Source organism: Chelonia mydas, chromosome 1, assembly GCF_015237465.2.
Source record: "Chelonia mydas isolate rCheMyd1 chromosome 1, rCheMyd1.pri.v2, whole genome shotgun sequence".
Classification (NCBI taxonomy): domain Eukaryota; kingdom Metazoa; phylum Chordata; order Testudines; family Cheloniidae; genus Chelonia; species Chelonia mydas.
The window spans coordinates 43914021-43933011 of NC_057849.1; the positions used below are offsets into that span (position 1 = coordinate 43914021).

Below are 18991 nucleotides of genomic sequence, written 5' to 3' on the forward strand. Positions count from 1 at the left end.
ACAATGGGCCTGAGTCACCTCTCACTTAACACTGATACAAATCGGGTGTAGCTCCACTGAAGTCAATGGAGTTACAGTAGTGTCACAGAGAGAAAAATTAGGCTTAAGAGCTTTCCATAGCCACAGCACTGAACAGGCATTAACTAACTAATCCTCAGAGCACCCCTGTGAAGCCTGTAACTATGTATTATTATTCCCATATTACAGAGGGGAAACTGAGGCAGAGAAATGAAGTGACCTGCCTAGAGCCACTGCAAACCAGTATCAAAGCTGTGATAACAATTAAACAGCTCATTTTCTGTAGCCCATACTACCTATAAAAAAAGGTTATAGAAACTAGCCTGTCACCATCTTCTTTACTTTCTGTGATTCAGCAGTTATTGTGACCCATGGCTTGCAGCATTAACCTTTTATCACTGCATGCATGCACCAACTCTCGTCACAATTGAAAATAAGTTAACTGCTCTCATTCTGGTCTCCATTTGGGACAGGCCCTGACAGAAACTGCATCAAGGAAGGTTGTGATGGTTCAAAATGGCAGCAACACCCTTTCTACTGGGCACCACAGAGGCCAGCATAGTCCCAAAGGTTGGCAATGCTGACTGAGTATGGCTGAAGTTGGGGCAGCTTGGAGGTTTGTTAATTCAGGGCATCTCCTGAGCAGCCTCCATCAAGAAGGTTCCTCCTATCACAGCTTAAAGTTGCTCCTCAACAAGGAAACCAATGGGAGCATGGGCTCCAGTAACACCCCCTCACCCTAACCCCCATCTCCCAGGCTGAATTTGCCCAGGAGATGTAACTTGCACCTCTCGGTGCCATGTGGGACAAAACTACACCTGTGAGCTATACAGCACAAGAGTGTAAGTATGTCAAAGTTCTTCTGGACCTTTCAGGAGAGTGAAGTAGAGATCTGGCAAAGTGCTGAAAGGAATGGGAGTGGGGAGTATTCGGCACCTCTCAAGAGAGGCTCTGAGGAGCAGGCCATGTATGTTTCCAGGTTCAACAGTAGAGTAGCCGTTCATTGGGTATATACTGTATCTAAAAGGATAATTAATGTACTTTTGTGTGAGATGTGAGACTATTAAATGGGTTGTAGGAATTTAAAGACACTGGACCACATTCTATTCTCAAAAACAGTGGTGTAAATCAAAGTAAACCCACTGGCTTCAGTGGAGAAACTCAGGATTTACACCAGTGAAGGTGAGATTGCAATCTGGCCCACATAGCTAAATTCTTCAGTTAGAACAATCAATCAGAAATCAGCCATAATGCATAAGGTGTGAAAGAAGAACTTAGCCTTAGTGTCTGAGAAAATCTGGAGGGGGACAACATGAGATTATAGTGCAGTGCTGCTTTCTGACCTCAGAGCTGCTCTAACCCATGTTGGTTTGGACAGCCCCTAGGAGCTGTTCTGTGGGCCAGGGATTACCAGAGCGAAGTGCACTCTGGCCACACTCCCTCCAACCCCTGCCTTGCTCTCTCCTGGCCCCCCTGACCTCCTACACCAGTGCCATGTAAGAAACAGGTATAGAGCTGGCTATTCCAACTCTTCACCTATCAGGGTTCCCCTGCATAAGGAAATCCACCGCTTTCTGGCCCCTTTGCACCACAGAAACCAAGACACTAAGAGGCCAAAGGAGTGAGGATCTGGCCGACTAACTGCTAGGGCAGCAGTACAAGGAGCGTGCAGTTGTTTCTTGGGGGCGAGTTAAGCCATGTGCTGTCTTCTACCCAGCACAAAGTTGCATTGTATTTGCCAAATCTTCCTCATGTCAGATTTATTGTTGCTGATATTCTAATTCTGTTCCATTTTTATTGTAATTCTTTTTTGCTATCCTTCCAAAAAATACTTTAACTAAACAGCCTGGCCAAAATGCCACATAAACCCTGCGCAGTGCTCAAGACAGCAGAATCGTATTCTCCTAGGAGCTTACATTTGTTTTTGTTTTTTGATAGTGGATAGTTTAGCACTGTTGAGATCATGATCTAAAATACAAGTCCAAAATGTTAATTGCTTTATCCTGCTATGGACCCAAATCCTGGGTCCTTACTCAAACTCCCACCAAAGCCAGTTTTACCTGAGTAAATCTGATTAAGGTCCCATGCTGAGGGACCATTGTGGAGGCTGAGCATATGGACACTTTAATATTTTTGGAATATAAGATGGTTTTAGCTTTTCCATTTCCCTCTCTCTTTATAAAACTGACTGGCACTAAGCTGAATTGACTTCATGAGATATACAAAATACTGGCCCAGTGCACCTCCTCCCAGAGAAGCATGAGGGAGGAAGAAACCTCCATGGGGACCTCTATATGGGCTTCAGGACCTCCAGTAACTCCCCTCAGCTTCCTAATAGCTCTGCTCTAAAGAAGCTGTGTTACATGGGTCTCCCCTGGCCATGAATCCCAGCAGGATCTCCCCATTTACAAGGCGCAGGCAGTTCACAGCACTGAGATGTCTATGAGGAGAATAATCCAGCCTGGGCAGTACCTCTTCCTCTGTAGGGCAAGTGGGGGAGACAATATAGGGTGACCCCTCAGACTCCCACACTCCCTGTGGAGATCTTGAAACTAAAAAGCCCTCCTGTTCTTCTGTAGGGTGTCAGGAAGAAGATATGGTGCCAGAGAGGCAACTGGCACCACTTCCATACAGGGCAGGGGAGATCTATGTACTGAGAACCTCCTCTGCACTTAGCTGTTGAATGCATTAGCTAGAGAATTAGGTGGGCAATGTGTACTAAGAATTATGGCAGAGGAGCTCTCAATAATAATCAGATAGACATTAGCAGGATTGCAGGACCTGAGGAGGCATAAGAAACTCTCCCATTTCTGGTCATTGATCATCAGGTATATCATAAAATTTAGAAACCTGCCTATACCCCAAGCCTGCTTGTGTTTCAGAGTGTCAGCTGGAGCATTCCAGACAGCAGCATGTTGTGCTTCCTTCTGCGCACACTGTCATTATCAAAAACAGAAAAGATGAGGACTGCCTGTTTGCCCTTGGACTGAGTGAAGTACACCCGGCAGGGATGTACAAATGTTCTTTTGTCAGCCTGGACCAGTTCTTCAGATACGCTAAATTATAGCTGCCTTCCATAGTCTTCAAGAAGAAAATGTGTTGCTCTTTTCTAGGACATATGCCAGGCAGGGGCTGTGATTATACAACACAACAATCTTCACCCCCTTACAACTCTTGGAGTAAGACCTGATTTATGCCTATGTAATCATGCATAAGGCTCTACATCTGCACTTCAGAACTATGATGGTAACTGTATTTGGTATTAAGAAAAGGAGGACTTGTGGCACCTTAGAGACTAACAAATTTATTTGAGCATACGATTTCGTGAGCTGCAGCTCACTTCATCAGAAGCTTATGCTCAAATAAATTTGTTAGTCTCTAAGGTGCCACAAGTCCTCCTGTTCTTTTTGCAAATACAGACTAACACGGCTGCTACTCTGAAACCTGTATTTGGTATTCTGTCTCTCCTTTGTTACTCCTCCTAAATAATAATACTAAACTGCGTGTATTTTACAGTTATCACAAGGTGGCATTGATTTGGGGTGGAGTCTTTGAACACAAACACAATACCACTATAGCTTTTGTTTCAAATGCTCTTTGTACATAAGATCCAGGCCTGAACCATTAGAGGGGTCAGTTGCACACTATATAGGATTTATGTGCCTTCAGAGGGGTTGAGGTGAATGAGTAGATGAACACTGAGTTAGCAGGAGATAAAACCTGAACACTCCTACCATTTGAGGGAAAGTGAATGAGTAAAGCCATTATTCTCTAACAAGCTGCATTCGATAGATTAGGAATTTAAAAGCAGAGTTGCACAGGTCAATTTTTTCTACAGAGTTACAGGGATTTATTCTCGTCTCCCTTACACCAGTTTTACACTGACTTCAGTGGAACTAATCCTGATTTACACAAATGTAAATGAGAGCCAGATCCAGTGGGGCAGATCCTCAGCTAGTGTAAATCAGCATAGGATCATTGAAGTCAATGGAGCTATGCTCAGGTAGCACCGGCCAAGGATCTGACCCAGTGTCTTAAACATCACGGATTAATCCCCACTCTGCTTTGGGAGGTAAGGTCCCATTCACCTCCACTTCACAGTGACATCCTGATCCAATGGTTTCCATGTCCTGACAACTGGGCTTTAAAAAAAAATAAAAAAAAATAAAAAAACTTTTGAACACATAGTACATGAAGGAGGGGAGGCAGGGGAAGGAATGGAAATATAAAAATAATCCACAAGCTTTTTTGCTGTTGAATCAATCATGATTTGATGGTGTTCAGACTGTTCTCAGTAGCTGTCCAAGCAATCCATCATAAGCTATACCTCTACTTTCTTTTCTCATTTCTTCTGGCTGTAGCTGTTATTATTGCTGAAGGCAGGGGCTACTACACTTCAACACCAAGGGCCACCTAGGAAACTTCTTAGGAGCCAGAGGCCTCATCTAAGTAGCATACATAGGTACACTGAATTTTAAAAAGATGTTGTATGATTGTTTCCTTCTTCCCTGAGAAATTAACAGTAATATATTGTTGTTTGAGTTCCTCAACAATAAAAGCTGTATTCGATCAGCTTTGTCTTCAACCTGTAGTTGAAACCCCAAGCCACATTTTAGGATAGGGTGGGCTGCATTTGGCAGATCTGCCACTGACTTCAAAAGAACACTTGCTTCCTGTCATCTATTCCCCTGAACTAAACACTAGATCTCATTATTTAAAAAAAAAAAAAATCTTGCTGGGGCAACATTTACTGATTCAAATAAAGCCTGGGTTCTCAACCTTGGGCGGGGGGGGGGGGGGTGTCACGATGCCCTGGGTTTTTCACAGAAGTACAGGGGACGGGGACGACCCTCCCTTTGTTGATGGCTGAGTAAGAGGCGGTGTCCTGAAATATTTTTCTGTAATGACATGGGGGGCACAGTATGGAGAAGGCTGAGAACAGGACTGGCTGAAAACTCCAAACATAGTTTTACCAAAAAAAGTGAAAACGTTTAACTTGTTTTCACATTGAAGCGTGCAGTGCTGAAACATATTTTCTCAGTTTTTCTGTGAATTTTTTTTGCAATTTCTAACTAACTAAAACCTTATCAAAATCACTAGACAATATTTTGTTTACAGAAAAGCAAAAAAAATTGACAACCATTTTGATATTTTCAACAATTTCTCTTAAACTACTGAAAAAAAGGCACAACACTTCACATCAGCAATTTTTCACAGAAAATTATCTTGGAAAAAAGGCCATTTTTCAATAAAACAAACCAAAAAGTTTCAACCAGCTCTAGTTGAGAGCTGCTGATCTAAAGCTTTCCGCGGTCTCGTGCTCTCACGTAAATTATCATTTGCAATTCCTCTGAAAGGCTCAGCCAGGTAAGGAATAGATTATGCAGTAATTGTAAACTGAAAGGAAAACACTTTATATATGTTGATCCAAAGGACAGGTCAGATCTAATTAATGACTGACCCTGGAGAAGAAAGCTACTGCTGCTGCAGAGATACCCAGCTGACTTTTCAATGCCTTTTCAGCAACATTTGTAGTGCTGCTGAGAAGGGGAGTGATTAACCATTCCTTCACAGAGGTAAGGTACTACAGCCGCTGTTCAAGTTCTGCGGATAATTGTCAGTAATTGGTATTCTAACATTTGCATTACCACATATTAGTGAAAATTAATTCAAATATGCCACAATGCAACATGATACAGGAAAAAAAAAACAAACATCAAATACAAATTTCTGTGACACTGCAGCTGTCCTAAAAGCTTAAGACATTACTGTATATTAGGAGGCTGGCAGCAATAAAAATGACCTGGAGAGTGCCATTTGGAATGATAGTTCACAGGAGAAAGGTCAAAGGGAAAACAGACTTGGCTAAGAGTGCCAACTTGTGTAGGCTACACAGAGTGCAGTTTTAGCTAAACTCTTCAGCTTATCAGATGCACAGGAGGAGGATTCTCATCTTCAATGGACTGAGAATGGTTGCTATGCTGGTAGAGTGGACCATAGTGTCTCAGCAAACTTTCACTACAGTGCAAAGATCTTGTGTAAAAGCTGAAATGTCAGACATGGTTACTAATTCTGAATGCTGCAGTTTCTGGGTGCTCAACTTGAGACACCTTAGGGCCAAATTTTCAAAAGTACTGAGTACCCAAACTCCAATTGAAGCCAGTGGAAGTTGCAGGAGCTCAGCAAACCCAAAATGTCTGAGGCTGGAAATCCACAAAAAATTAGGCACACTGGCTTTTTTGAAACACTGGGCATTTACATATAAAATCCTCACTCTATTGACAGCCAGGGTGAATACAACTTCTTTCATACCTGCTTACAACAAAAAAGCTTACAACAGTTCTACAATGAAAACTTCCTTAATACGGTTTCCTAGTCTCCTAAGATCTTTCTCTAGGAAAGACAATGTTTTTCCATTACAGAAAATGAATTGTTATTTGGCAGTTTTAAATGGCTGACATTCTAGGTACTTATACAGAGATGCAGGGCTCCTTGGAACCATCCTACTGTCACGTGCTTGAACCCTTCATGAAGATAAACTCTTAAGTCCTACTAGCAGGTGAGCCTTGCTAGCTCTCACCAAATTATAAAAGGCATTGAATTATCAAGCTTGACATAAGGAACTAGGGCTGGGACAGAGAGGTCCTGCAGGAAAAACAATTCCTAGGAACAGCCAACCTTAGGGGGAAAGCTTAGACTGGAACATCTGGCTGTTTATATTTGAGTTACTAAAGCCAAAGCAGAGGAAGGACTATATAAGGTGTCTGAATATTCTATTCAGAATTGTGTGGAAATGCTACATGCTTATCTATCTATGGTACTTATATAGCCCTCCCCTGCACCCACCACAGTATCTGATGACCTCATAGTCTTGCATGTACTTAACCACACAACACCCTTGTGAGGTAGGGAAGTACTACAATCCCAATTTTATAGATGGGGAACTGAAGCACAGCAAAACTAACCCACGGCCACAAAAGAAGACTGTGGTGGAACTATGAATTGAATCCAACTCTCCTAAGTCTTAGGCGGGTGCCTTAATCACTAGACCAGCCTTTCTCTCCTTATAGTTTACAATTGTGTAAGATCACATGTTGCATGAGAATGGACTGCATTGTGTTACCCTTTGTGATATTATAAAACAAGACACTAGTGTACACCATTACAACACCATAAGCAACATATATGTTAATTTACCATCAGTTATTACTGAAAGCAGGCAAGACTCTCATTGATCTTAATGGAATAGGGGTCAGGCCTTTGATGTTGATTGAATAAGCTGCTCATCATATTAAATAATGTGCCAGTTAAACATGGATAAAAAGAAGATGCAGAGTTCAATAACACTTATATAATTGCCACCAGACAGCTCAAGCGTATGTGTGCTCCCGTGTATATGTGTACTTCCGTTTGGGGGTGTTATTTGTCTTGAATCTCCTTGCCAAATTATCTGTCATCCCTAATTATTTCTACTCAATCTATCACTGTGATAGGTAAGCAACGTGGGTACGACAAATTCTTCTCTGGATGTGCATGTATAACTCATATCAATGCTAAGGAAAACCCATACCTCTAAATTTGGGCCCAGCAGTCACAAAAACTGGCTGTTAACGTTCAGTCACAAACTAAAGCAGTGCCTTTGCCTTTGGTTAGGTGTTCAAAATGCTAACCATTTTAGGAGCTTGTTCCTGTGGTCAGTCCATGCGGGAAATTCCCATTGAGCTGTTCACTTGAATAGCAGTGAAGTTCACACTCCCACTGGTACTCCTGCAGACCCACTTTGTAAGGATTTGTCTATGCTGCAGCTAACTCGAGTTATAACCTGAGACCCATCCACACACAAAAATCCTTACTTCAAGCATGCTGGTGCATTTCACTCAAGCTGGCTAGCCCCACCAGGGGATACAGGCTACAGCTCAAGAGAGCACAACCTGTCAGCTGCTAACACAATCACTCCGGGCTGCTACAGCAGTGGCTCTCAACCTTTCCAAACTACTGTACCCCTTTCAGGAGTCTGATTTGTCTTGCATACCCCCAAGTTTCACCTCACTTAAAAACTACTTACAAAATCAGACATAAAAATACAAGTGTCACAGCACACTATTACTAAAAAATTGCTTACTTCCTCATTTTACCATATAATTATAAAAGTAATCAATTGGAATATAAATACTGTACTTACATTTCAGTGTATGGTATATAGAGGTGTATAAACAAGTCATTGTCTGTATGAAATTTTAGTTTTTAATCGACTTGGCTAGTGCTTTTTATGTAGCCTGTTCTAAAACTAGGCAAATAGCTAGATGAATTGATGTACCCCCTGGAAGACCTCTGTGTACCCCCAGGAGTACACATACCCCTAGTTGAGAACCACTGTGCTAGAGTGTTATTTCACACAGGATATGTCTACACTGCATAGTTAACTTGCGTGATTGGCACCAGGGTTAGTCTAGCCTACATGTGAGTACTCCCACAGCAAAGCCCTGCCCACATTACTGTGTCCTCACCATTTCTGCACTTGCCTGTGTGCATCCGGGGTGGGGAGAGGCATATCCCATGGTTCTTTGTGCCAGATTCCTCCAGGAATCTTGTATCAATTGCAAGAGAACTTGTCCTTCCTTCAGGGGGAATTTTGGGAAGGACATTAGAGGACTATCAGCACTCAAGTAATTTCATCTGTGTCCTCACTGCAAAGTGGATGGTTTCCAGTTCACATTAAAGTGGAGTCTGGGGTCTACCCACACCTCCAGCTGGATAAACTAGCCCAGACTTAAAGCACCTTCAAACCCAGGGTTAACTGAGCAGTATAGACATACCTAATGTGGCTGCTCTCACTCAAACTATGTGGACTCGAGAAGAGTAAAGTTGAGTGTATATAACTTGTTACCTCTGCAGTAAGACCTAGCCTCAGACTTCATTGTGCTTATTTCTGAAGCTGATCTTCACAATAAAAAGAATTAGTGAGGTCATTTCCTAAAAGGGACAACGTCAACCTAAATATCACACTCCTATCTGAAAATATTTTACCTACTAGAATTACAGGTAACCTGTAAAATGACCATAAATGAAAGCAATTAGAGGAACAAAGTTTCTCTATTTCAGCCTTTTACTATGTGCATTTAGCAGAACTTTGTGCATAATTAGAGTTAATTATTTAAATTGTGGCAGTGCCTAGGAGCCCTAGTCGTGGACCAGGACCCCACTGTGCTAGATGCTGTACAAACACAGAACAAAAAGATAGTCGCCAGCCCAAAAGAGATTACAATCTAAGTATAATCAGTCTCAGCATTTCTCTTATGAAGTAAAGAGCAGCAGCCTTTACCAACCAGAATGTAGTAGGTTTCTGGGCCACTGTATTAAGAAAGACCAAATTCTTCACATGAACAAATGAAATAAATATTTAGAAAAGAAATTCAGGAAGAGTGGGGAAAGTATTTTCAGTAAGCTTGATGGTTTTGTGCTACAGATCCAAGATTTATAGTTCAGTTCTCAAAGTCTTGAGAAGAAAGACTAATTTCCTCTCTATCAGAGTACATTCCAACTTCGGTCATACCACTGAAGATTGTGGGGATAGACCACAGTGGATGATAACAGGATATATATTTTTAATCCATTTGATCTCTACATTTTTACTGACCTAAAAATAAAAATCCAAAACCCTGTTTTGCAACCATCTAGTGCATTATTGACAATGGCTTATTTTTAGTGAACTTAAGGAGCCAGGAAGGAAAGGAAGAGGTACATCTTTTGATGTCTTTGGCTCCAAAAGCAAAGAGTTGGAGGCTTCTTAGAGAATAATTTAAATCTAATCAATCTGATCTAACTGGTACCGCATCATTGCAATTAGGGTTTAGATATGCAAAGTAAACAAAATTAAAAAATCAATGAAGAAATGCATATAACTGGCCAACGGGGCTAATTGTTTGAGTGGCAGGAGGGGCTATGCACTCGTGCCTGACTCTCCACTGCCTGGCACTCTGTGTAGTTATTTGCATCTGTGCTACCCCTGCTACCAAATAGATTGGTTGTGCTTTACACCCACTTAGCACAAGTGCAAATGACTAGACACACTACAAGTCTTTTCAATTTAGTGTAGTAGGGCACCTTCTATTTATTCAAAGTACATGTACTTGCTTCACACTGTCCAGCTATAAGTCACTGAAACACTCAAAAAAAGAGAGAATACTTTACGGTCTGTAAGAATCAAAATGAGAATATTCTAGACAAAAAGTTAACTCCTTAATGTAAGGGGACCGCTGCCCCCTTACTAACATTCAGTGAGGGTGTTTTGGTTGGCTAGCTCCCAGTACTAAAAAGGGGGAAGGGTCGATGGAAAATCAGGACCCTGAGACTGACAGCCCCCAGGAACAATGGGGAGAGGCCAATGCTCCAGGTCAGCCTGAATGACAGGGCGGGCGGGCTAATCAGGGAGTCAGGAGGCCAGGGAGGTCCCGTCCTCCATGCGAGCTGGATTTGCCTGGGTCAGGCAGAGTGTGGCCGAGCTAAGGAGAAAGCAGGGGCCCGAGCTGAGCTGGGGAGCAGAGCTGTGCCAGATCCAGAGAGAGAAGACCCAGTCCTGGGAGCAGAGCTGCAGCCCCAAAGCCAGAGGCACAGCCCAGAGAGAGCAGACTTGCCCTGGGAGGAGAGCTGCAGCAACCAGAGCCAGAGGAGCCAGAGAAGCCAGAGAAGCAGCCCAGGGAGCTGGAGGCAGAGCCGCAGCAGCAGCAGCAGCAGTGCTGAGACAGAGTGGTGGAGCGGGGCTGGAGCAGTCTGGAGCTGGGTGCGGTGAGCAGCTGGGGAGAGCGAGGGGGACCCTGGGCAGCGGGCCCAGCACAGGGAGATGCCTCAGCCAAGAGGCTCTGCAGGCCAGGCATGGATCGTAACCCCGACAGGGTGGGGGCGACACTGGGCAGAAGGGTCCTACCACTTAGAGCCTGAGAGCGTGTGGCCACCACCAGAGCAAGTGTCCAACCCACAGCATCCCTGCAGCACAGCCAGGGCCTGAGAAGAAGGCCTGGGACTTACACGGAACAGACTGTGAACTGCCCGGACATTCCAGAGACACGGTTTGTGATGTTCCCTGCCCCAGAGCGGGGTGATGTGTTTCCTTTAACCTTTCTCATTTTCCCTTATTCTTTTTAAAATTAATTGATTAAATAACTTGCATTTGCTTTAACCTGTATGTAATGGTCAGTGAAGTGCCCAGTGCAGAGAGAGCACCCTGGAGCGGGGACACCCTAACCCCTATCCTAGGTGACCGCAGCAGGGTTGGAGGTCAAGCCCCCCAGGAATCCTGGGCCCAGCCTTGTTGGGGTTAAGAGGACTCTGCCAGACAGGAGAGTGGAAGAGGAGTCTTCAAGGGCAGGAAGGCCACTAGGTAGAGGAAGTGGGAGCGAGGACTCAGATCCTTTCACTAGCCCACTTCACCGGGGTAATGCAGAAGCCAGGAAAGTTCCCCACAATAGCGGGACTATTCCCCCGCTTACATTAAAATAAGAAAAGTCCCCATAAAAATAAATGGGGCTAAATTTTTACCAACAGGCAAATAAAAATCAGTGCTTTTTAGGTTGGAAATGTTCTGTTATCTGAGCTGAACTGTGAGAGGGAAAAGGTCTGAAATGTGGTAACTAAGGAAAGTGTGAACAGCAATGGATCAAGACAGGATTACCAGATCCAGACCATATATTCAAAAAGATACACCCACACACACATCCCATCGCTTCTGAAAGGGTCCCTGCATTTTGCAATGCCATCACACAAACAACTTTGAAATTCAGTTGATCCTGACTGTGTGTAGCCTCAGACAGTTCCTGTCTGTGAAAATGCATAGCTGGTTCCATTCAGCATAGTTAACTTTTCCTGGGCAAATTGTCTAGTCCATTTAGTGAAAAAGTGATGCATGTGACTATTCAAAGTTTTCTGTCATCCTCCAGATAAATACTCAAAATAAAAAGTCATTGACCCGTTCACCAAGCAATTATGATAGTAACACTTTGTAGCTCTTCAGCAAGCAACCTTTGTGTCACTTTTCTAAATAGCATCTAAGGCCTTGTCTACACTACAGAGTTTTGTCGATGCAAGTCACGCCAACAATCAAAAACTGGTTTAATTACATCACTTGTGCTGTTCACAGAACGCTTCTTCTGTCCGTCGAGAGCGTCCACAGTTGGTGCTCCAGCACTGACAGCGAGAGTAGCGCCTGGTTAGTAGCTATCCCACTGTGCAACTCGCCACCTTCTGCAGCTAGGAGTTGTGAGAAGGCAGAGTGGATCACAGAGCATCATGGGTGTGGGCTCAATGTCCCGTGATGCAGTTTTTTCTGTCTCATCATTCCATGGGCTTCGGACTACGTTTCATGTTACTTTTCAGCGACCCGTTTACTATGCGCCCACTGTCTCTGCCTGAAAGGATGGATCCTGCACTGCTTTCTACTGTTGTGGTTACTGTTATGAACACAATGTGGCTGATCATTGCAGTATGATGATCAGGTAGGGTAGGGTAGGAAAGGGATAGGGTCCAGCATGACTTAGATAAATTGGACAATGAGCTCCAGTCATGTGTCTTTCTATAAAGCCTTCTCCTATGATTTGTTAACTTGCTGCCTTGCATGAAAATTTTGATGACTGCTTCCTGTGATTTGTAGTCTGCAAATGTACCAATCACCACTGAGTATTAATTCCAGCAGCAACCACCGTGTGTAGGAGACAAATAAAGATTGATTATCATCTTTCAGAGAGTATTTTTTATTAAATACCAATTAACAACACACAGAAAATGCTTGCTGGAAAGGGAGATAACAGTGAAGGGCACTCTACTGATGAAGTCTCCCATAGCTGTGTGTAACTCCAGCTAGCATTCTGGAAGCTGTCCGAAGGGGTGGAGTGAACGGGATACTGGGACAGGATGGGAAGCTGCAAGGAATGTGTGGGAGGAGTTTGGGGAGGGCATGGCAAGCCGTTCTGGATGGGCGGTGGGGTGAGAACTCATGTATTCTGCCTGCAGCATGATTAGGGACTTCAACATCTCTGTTTCCTCCTCCATCACTTTTATCACCTGCTCCTGGCCCACTAAAATTTGCTTCTGGCTCTCCTTCCTCTCCTGCCTATCTATTTTAAAATTTTCATTAACTGTCTCTCTCACACCCTGTGTTCTTGTTTCGCCTCATCAGAGGATTGGGGCACCTCCCGAAACACGTCCTCCTTGTTCCACCTCGGTCACTTCCTTATGTGGCAGACAAGCTCCACCAGTGTGTAGGGGGTTTCCCTGAAGGCCACATCTGCAGAAACACAAGAAACAATAAACAAAAGCATGCCTGTTACTGCACTCACAGCATCGAATCATAATAGTAAAATACACCTCTTTCTCACTGTCCCTTGACAGGCACACAGCTCAGCAAATGCCCAACATATGGTGAGTTTGGCCACGGGTGGGGGAGGGCCTCAATATGGGGAAAAGGGTCATGGTGTTCTTTTAACAGGATCACTGCAAGCGACTAGGGACAAAATTGTAAATTCTGCCACCATTTTCCACGGGCAAGGGTCCTTGAAGCCAAAATCTCACTCCTGAGGATAAGCAAGTATGAAAGAGTACATCTCTTGCATGTGTGTGGCTTCAGACCGGTTCCCTATGCTGCTTGCCTTTGTGCCACTTTGGGCCCTGCACAAGGGATTGCCAATTGGAGCAGGAACGTTTCCTGCAACAGGGGGCAGGAACAAAACAGCTCTGCCAAGGGACCTTCGGCGGAGGATTAGCAAGTACCTCCAGGAAAGTTTCCTAGAGCAGCGGTTCTCAAAACTTCAACCCCCTTCTGACAATAAAAATTACTACACGACCCCAGGAGAGGGGACCGAAGACTGAGCCTGCCTGAGCCCCACCACCCCTGGCGGGGGGGCCCAAAGCTGAAGCCCAAGGAATTCTGCCCTGGGCAGGGAGCATGAAACCTTAGCCCTAGGCAGTGGGGCTTGGGCTTCAGCCCTGGGCGGTGGGGTTGGGCTTCAGACTTGCTGGGGCCCAGGGCCAACACCAGCCTTGGCAACCCCATTAAAATGGGGTTGTGACCTACTTGGGGTCCCAACCCACAGCTTGAGAACCACTGTCCTAGAGAGATCTCTGGATGATTCCCATTAAATCTTGTGTATTAACACTGTTCCGACCCACTGCGTAGCTGCACAGGGAAACGTGAAGCACAGGCAAACACAGCTAGTCTTGTACATTTCTATCCCTTAACCCACTTCTAGCATAAAACAAAGCAAAGGACAGCTCTACCTCATATAACCAAGCAGCATCTACTCAAAAAGATAACTTACCTGAGCTCCCCTCTCCTGAATCATGCACACCAGAGATGGATTGCTAGGACTGGCTCGAACCGTCCAGGGTCAAGAAGACGTCCTGGCTCGCCTCGGTACTGGACGACCCTGTCACCTGTCCCATCTTGTCCTTCAACTCCACTTCCTCGTCCACCACTTTGTCCTTGGGGTTGAGTCTGCTGTCCACTGTCTCCAACCCTCCTGAAGTATCCCTGGGGCTCTTGGCAGTGGAGGTGGAGTTGCCACTAAGGATGGCATCCAGCTCCTTATAGAAGTGGCAGGTCTTTGATGCAGCATCAGAGCTACGGTTTGACTCCCTTGTCTTCTGGTATGCCTGCCTCAGCTCCTTTATCTTCGCACGGCACTGATGCGTGTCCCGTTCATAGCCCTTATCCAACATGCCACGAGAAATCTGACCATAGGTACTGAAGTTCCTACTGCTGGAGCGGAGTTGGAACTGCACAGCCTCCACTCCCCACAGAGCGAGCAGATCCAACAACTCAGGTGAGCTCCAAATGGGAGAGCATTTGCTGTGTGGAGTTGCCGTGGGAAAATGTGGGAATGAGCCCTCCACACCAAGGAAACAAAGTGGAATTTCAAAAATTTCCTGTCCTTTAAAAGGGATGGGGCGGATGCTTGTGACCTGGGTGCAGCGCAGCGGAGTTCGAACTGCTGACCAGAGCGGTCAGGATTGGCATTGTGGCACATCTCCTGGAGGTCATTTACAGCAACATAACCAAGCACAGTGTCTACACTGACACTTTGTCTATCTAACTTTCCCACAAAAAGCTCTACACCTCTCCCTGAGGTGGTTTTATTATATCCGCAAAGGAAGAGACTTTTGTCAACGGCGAAAGCTATGTAGTGTGTACACCTCCACTGTTTTGTCGGTGAAAGCTGACTTTTGTGAACAAAACTCTGCAGACAAGGCCTAATTCTGCTCTCACACCAGTGTAAAGCCTTGTCCAGACATAAAAGTTGCACCAGTTTAAACCTGGGTGTAAACAAGGATTAAATCAGAAGTACCTCCACTGAGGCTATTGAAGGTATATAATACAGTAAGACTGGAATAAGTGAGATCAGAATGGGAACCTTTTCATTGGGGATTCAGTGGAGCCAAGATTTCACCCCAAATTATTCTAGTTTCCTCTACTTTCTTATGAAGCAGATTAAACGAATTCACCTACATGGACATTTTAGGAAATTTTATAATCCACCCCTAGGCAATCCTACAGTTATATCAAATGGCATATTGCAATAAAGTTGACTTTCATCCTATGCAAGTGAAGGCACAAGTGAAGTTCCAGTAACTACTAAGTGAGCTGTAGCTCAGGAAAGCTTATGCTCAAATAAATTTGTTAGTCTCTAAGGTGCCACAAGTACTCCTTTTCTTTTTACTGTCCCTTTATTGACCAGTGCCTGCATTAAGATTTCTCCAATCATGATCAGAGTTTCAGTGCAAGCACATTCACTTATGAATGTGCTTGCTGGTTTATCTCCAGTAAAAAGAATACTTACCTCATCCCCTCCCCACTCCCCACTACAGGAAATAAAAGAATTTTATAGGCACATAAGGAATTCCTCTGCCTAAAACAAACCATCAAAAACAGAGGGTGGCACTGATTACACAGCTTCTGAACCTAGAGAACATGTCCTTAGCTATGTTATGTCTAAAGGGCAGCATCCTTTCTATGAGCCCCAGATTCTCCACACTCACTGCTTAACTCACGCTTCATAGCGTACACGGGGAGGGATCATCGTTATGAAAGACAATTCAGGTTACCAAAGCTCATATGCATCATGTGTATGTTTGCATAGACTTTGTCTTGGTGTGTTGGTGCAGTTTAGGGAGGGAGGGATAGTTCAGTGGTTTGAGCATTAGCCTGCTAAACCCAGGGTTGTGAGTTCAATCCTTGAGGGGACCATTTAGGGATCTGGGGCAAAAATTGGGGATTGGTCCTGCTTTGAGCAGGGGGTTGGACTAGATGACCTCCTGAGGTCCCTTCCAACCTTGATATTCTATGTGTTGTTTGTGCGATTTTGGATGTACGATTATGTGTTCTCGGTATGGCAGAGCCAGTGTATTGTCTTGTGTTGTGTGTGTATTTGTGTGTTGTGCGGATCTATTGGAGTGTGTGTGTGTGTGTGTGTGTTCATACTGTGTGCAGCGGGGAGGCTATTACACACCCACCCGAACCTGCAGCGCTGTGACCTGCTCGTAGCTCTGCAGACTGCAGCAAGCCCTTGCACAAGTCCCATATGCAACAACACTGCACCAGAGCAAACAAAGGCACCCAGCCGGGAGACGGCATCAAAAGCACACCGCGAAACCGCTGCTGCGGAGAGAACTGTGGCTTCCCCTATCCTTTCCCCCAGCAAAAGGGGAGATGATTGTACCCCGAATCAATGCGCTCATTGCCTGCCCTGGGCTGGGGGGGGGGGTGTCTAAGCCTGAACAGGATTCCCGCTGCTACTGTGTGTCATTAAATTGGCAACTGCTATAAATTAGCTTGACAGCTAACGTCAAGCTGCAGGGTATTAACAACAACCACCCCCACCCCCCCGCAGCCAAGAGAAAGAGGACAAGGCGGCTGCTGCGCGACGGTCGGGGGTAGGTAACAGGCGGAGGTTCCCCCTCATCCGCCAGACCTGCCCCCCCCCAGGCGGCGGGGCATCCTCGCGCCCCCGCCCCTCCTCCCTTACCAGCCGCGGAATGGATCCTGGACTTCCTCTGCAGAGACATCCTCAGCGCCTTGCCCAGGCCAGCCCTGCTCGGCATGATGCTGCCGCCGGGCGCGCCCAGCGGCGCGGGCGCCGCGCGGGGGGACACGCGCCGCCGGGCGGGGGCGACGGCCGCAGGCCCCGGCGAAGGCAGCGGCCCGGGGAACCGGCGCGCGCCGCTTCTGCTGCCGCCACCTCTGGCCCGGCTGCGCGGGACGGGAGCTCGGGCGGGGGAGCTGAGCTGGAGCCGCGAGCCCGCAGGAGGGCGCAGGGCGAGAGATGCCTTTGCATGGGGGCGTTATGGCCGGGGGGGGGGGTGTCTGCCTAGTGTCAGCGGGTGGCAGGGGCTGCCCCGTGCTCTGGTCAGGGCTGGAGCCCCCAGTGACAGCCATTTGGCAACGTAGGCCCGATCCTGTCCCCATGCACTTCAGTGGGGGCAAGACCAGGGCGGCAACATGGGTGCAAGGCTCTTGTCCACACACAGTGTGGCTGGGCACTGCGCAGGAGGCAATCACAACGTGAAAGCAGCCCCCTGGGGATGCCGGCCTGGAGAGAGGCCTGCTCCTGGCAGTGAGATAAAACTATCAAGTGCCTGGATGAACCTCCAGCCTTGGCTGGGCATGACTCACTCAGCTAATGCAACAAAGCCATGTGTCTTTTTTTTTTTAAGAGTTATTTTTCGAAATATGAGCGCTGCATTATCACAAGGGACATCACACTGTTCACCAAGGTCAGGCACTCAAGGCAACAGGAGCATTGTGGAAAAATCGAAGGCACGATATAGAGCCAATTCTTTACTACCCATGCTATTGCTATTAATAAAAATAATGTATAGCACCTGTCACAAGAAGCTCAGGATGCTTTGTAAAAATACCCAGTTATTGCACTCATCACTATGGTAGAAGAATCTAATGCTTCACAGCAATACAGGGAGGTATGTATACATTACTGGCCTATTTCATAGATAGTACAGAGGAATCTGACTGATTCTCTGCTGCCTTGCACCTCAGGTAGCCATTTGTGCTTGAGCAAAGTACTACTGTTGTGATCTCATATCGACTTACAACTTAATTTGCACAAGGTTCAATTCAATGGAGAATTATCCCCACACAGAAATAAGTGATTGGCCTTAGATTGTACAGGAAAGTCTACAGCAAAGCCAGGCCAAGGACCCAGATCTCCTGACTCCTAAGAATGTACCTTCAGTCATTCAGAAACCATCCTTCTCCTGTGCAGCAAACTGCACACCTCCTTCCAGTTTATAAACAGAGTTTATCCAAAATATGTATTTCTTACATAGATGTAACCACCAAGTAAATCAAGGATAAGTAAATTAAGAAAAATATTAATCCTAATATTGCTTACCTTTTACAGTACATAACATTTTATTTCTTCAGTATGTTGTGCAAATGTTTACAGCACAGAGGTACCAAAGATAGCCAAGGCTAGGAGGAAAATAAAAAACAAAGTCACTTCAGCCAAAATTTTTAAACTAGGCACCTCAATTCATATTTAGTCACCTGATCAGTAGCCTGATTTTGAGTGGCTCTGAACCCACATAACTCCCATTGGATGGCTTCCCTCTCCTCAATTCTAAGAGATAGTGACTGTCAGTAGCAGTTTTCAACAGACTCTACATTGCAGGGCCAAATTTCACTCTCAGTTACATGGGTGAGCTCAAAAACAGCATGCTGAAAAGGATATGTTGGAGTAAAGAGGTGCCTGTCAAATCATTCATCACCCACTTTAAAGAGGTCAAAAAGGCAGCATTTACTAGTTGTAGCATCCTAGAGAAAATTACTTCAAGATTGTTTATTGGAGGTATATTTTGTTAAACTTAAACAAATGTATAAAATAGCTATGGTCTCATTTGGAGCAACATGGAATTTTTATACACTGATGGTGGACTTGCCCAAAGATATGCAATTTCTGGGCATCAGTAAAAT

The 18991-nt window shown here is 45.3% G+C and overlaps 1 protein-coding gene and 1 long non-coding RNA gene across 2 annotated transcripts in view; both read right to left on the reverse strand.

The window, feature by feature from the left end:
- Positions 1 to 17159, reverse strand: part of ATP8A2 (ATPase phospholipid transporting 8A2) — a 652386-nt gene extending 635227 nt beyond the window's left edge. Inside the window, exon 1 of the mRNA XM_027821585.3 lies at positions 17028 to 17159. Within this exon, the coding sequence (XP_027677386.3) occupies positions 17028 to 17103 (76 nt within the window). The 5' untranslated portion in view covers positions 17104 to 17159. The remainder of the gene's footprint in view (positions 1 to 17027) is intronic.
- Positions 13173 to 15254, reverse strand: LOC122463174. Its single transcript, XR_006286277.1, has 2 exons — positions 14325 to 15254; positions 13173 to 13294 (listed from the first exon to the last, which is right to left on the reverse strand). It is a non-coding gene; the product is annotated as an uncharacterized LOC122463174 (long non-coding RNA).
- Positions 17160 to 18991: the final 1832 nt, after the last annotated feature.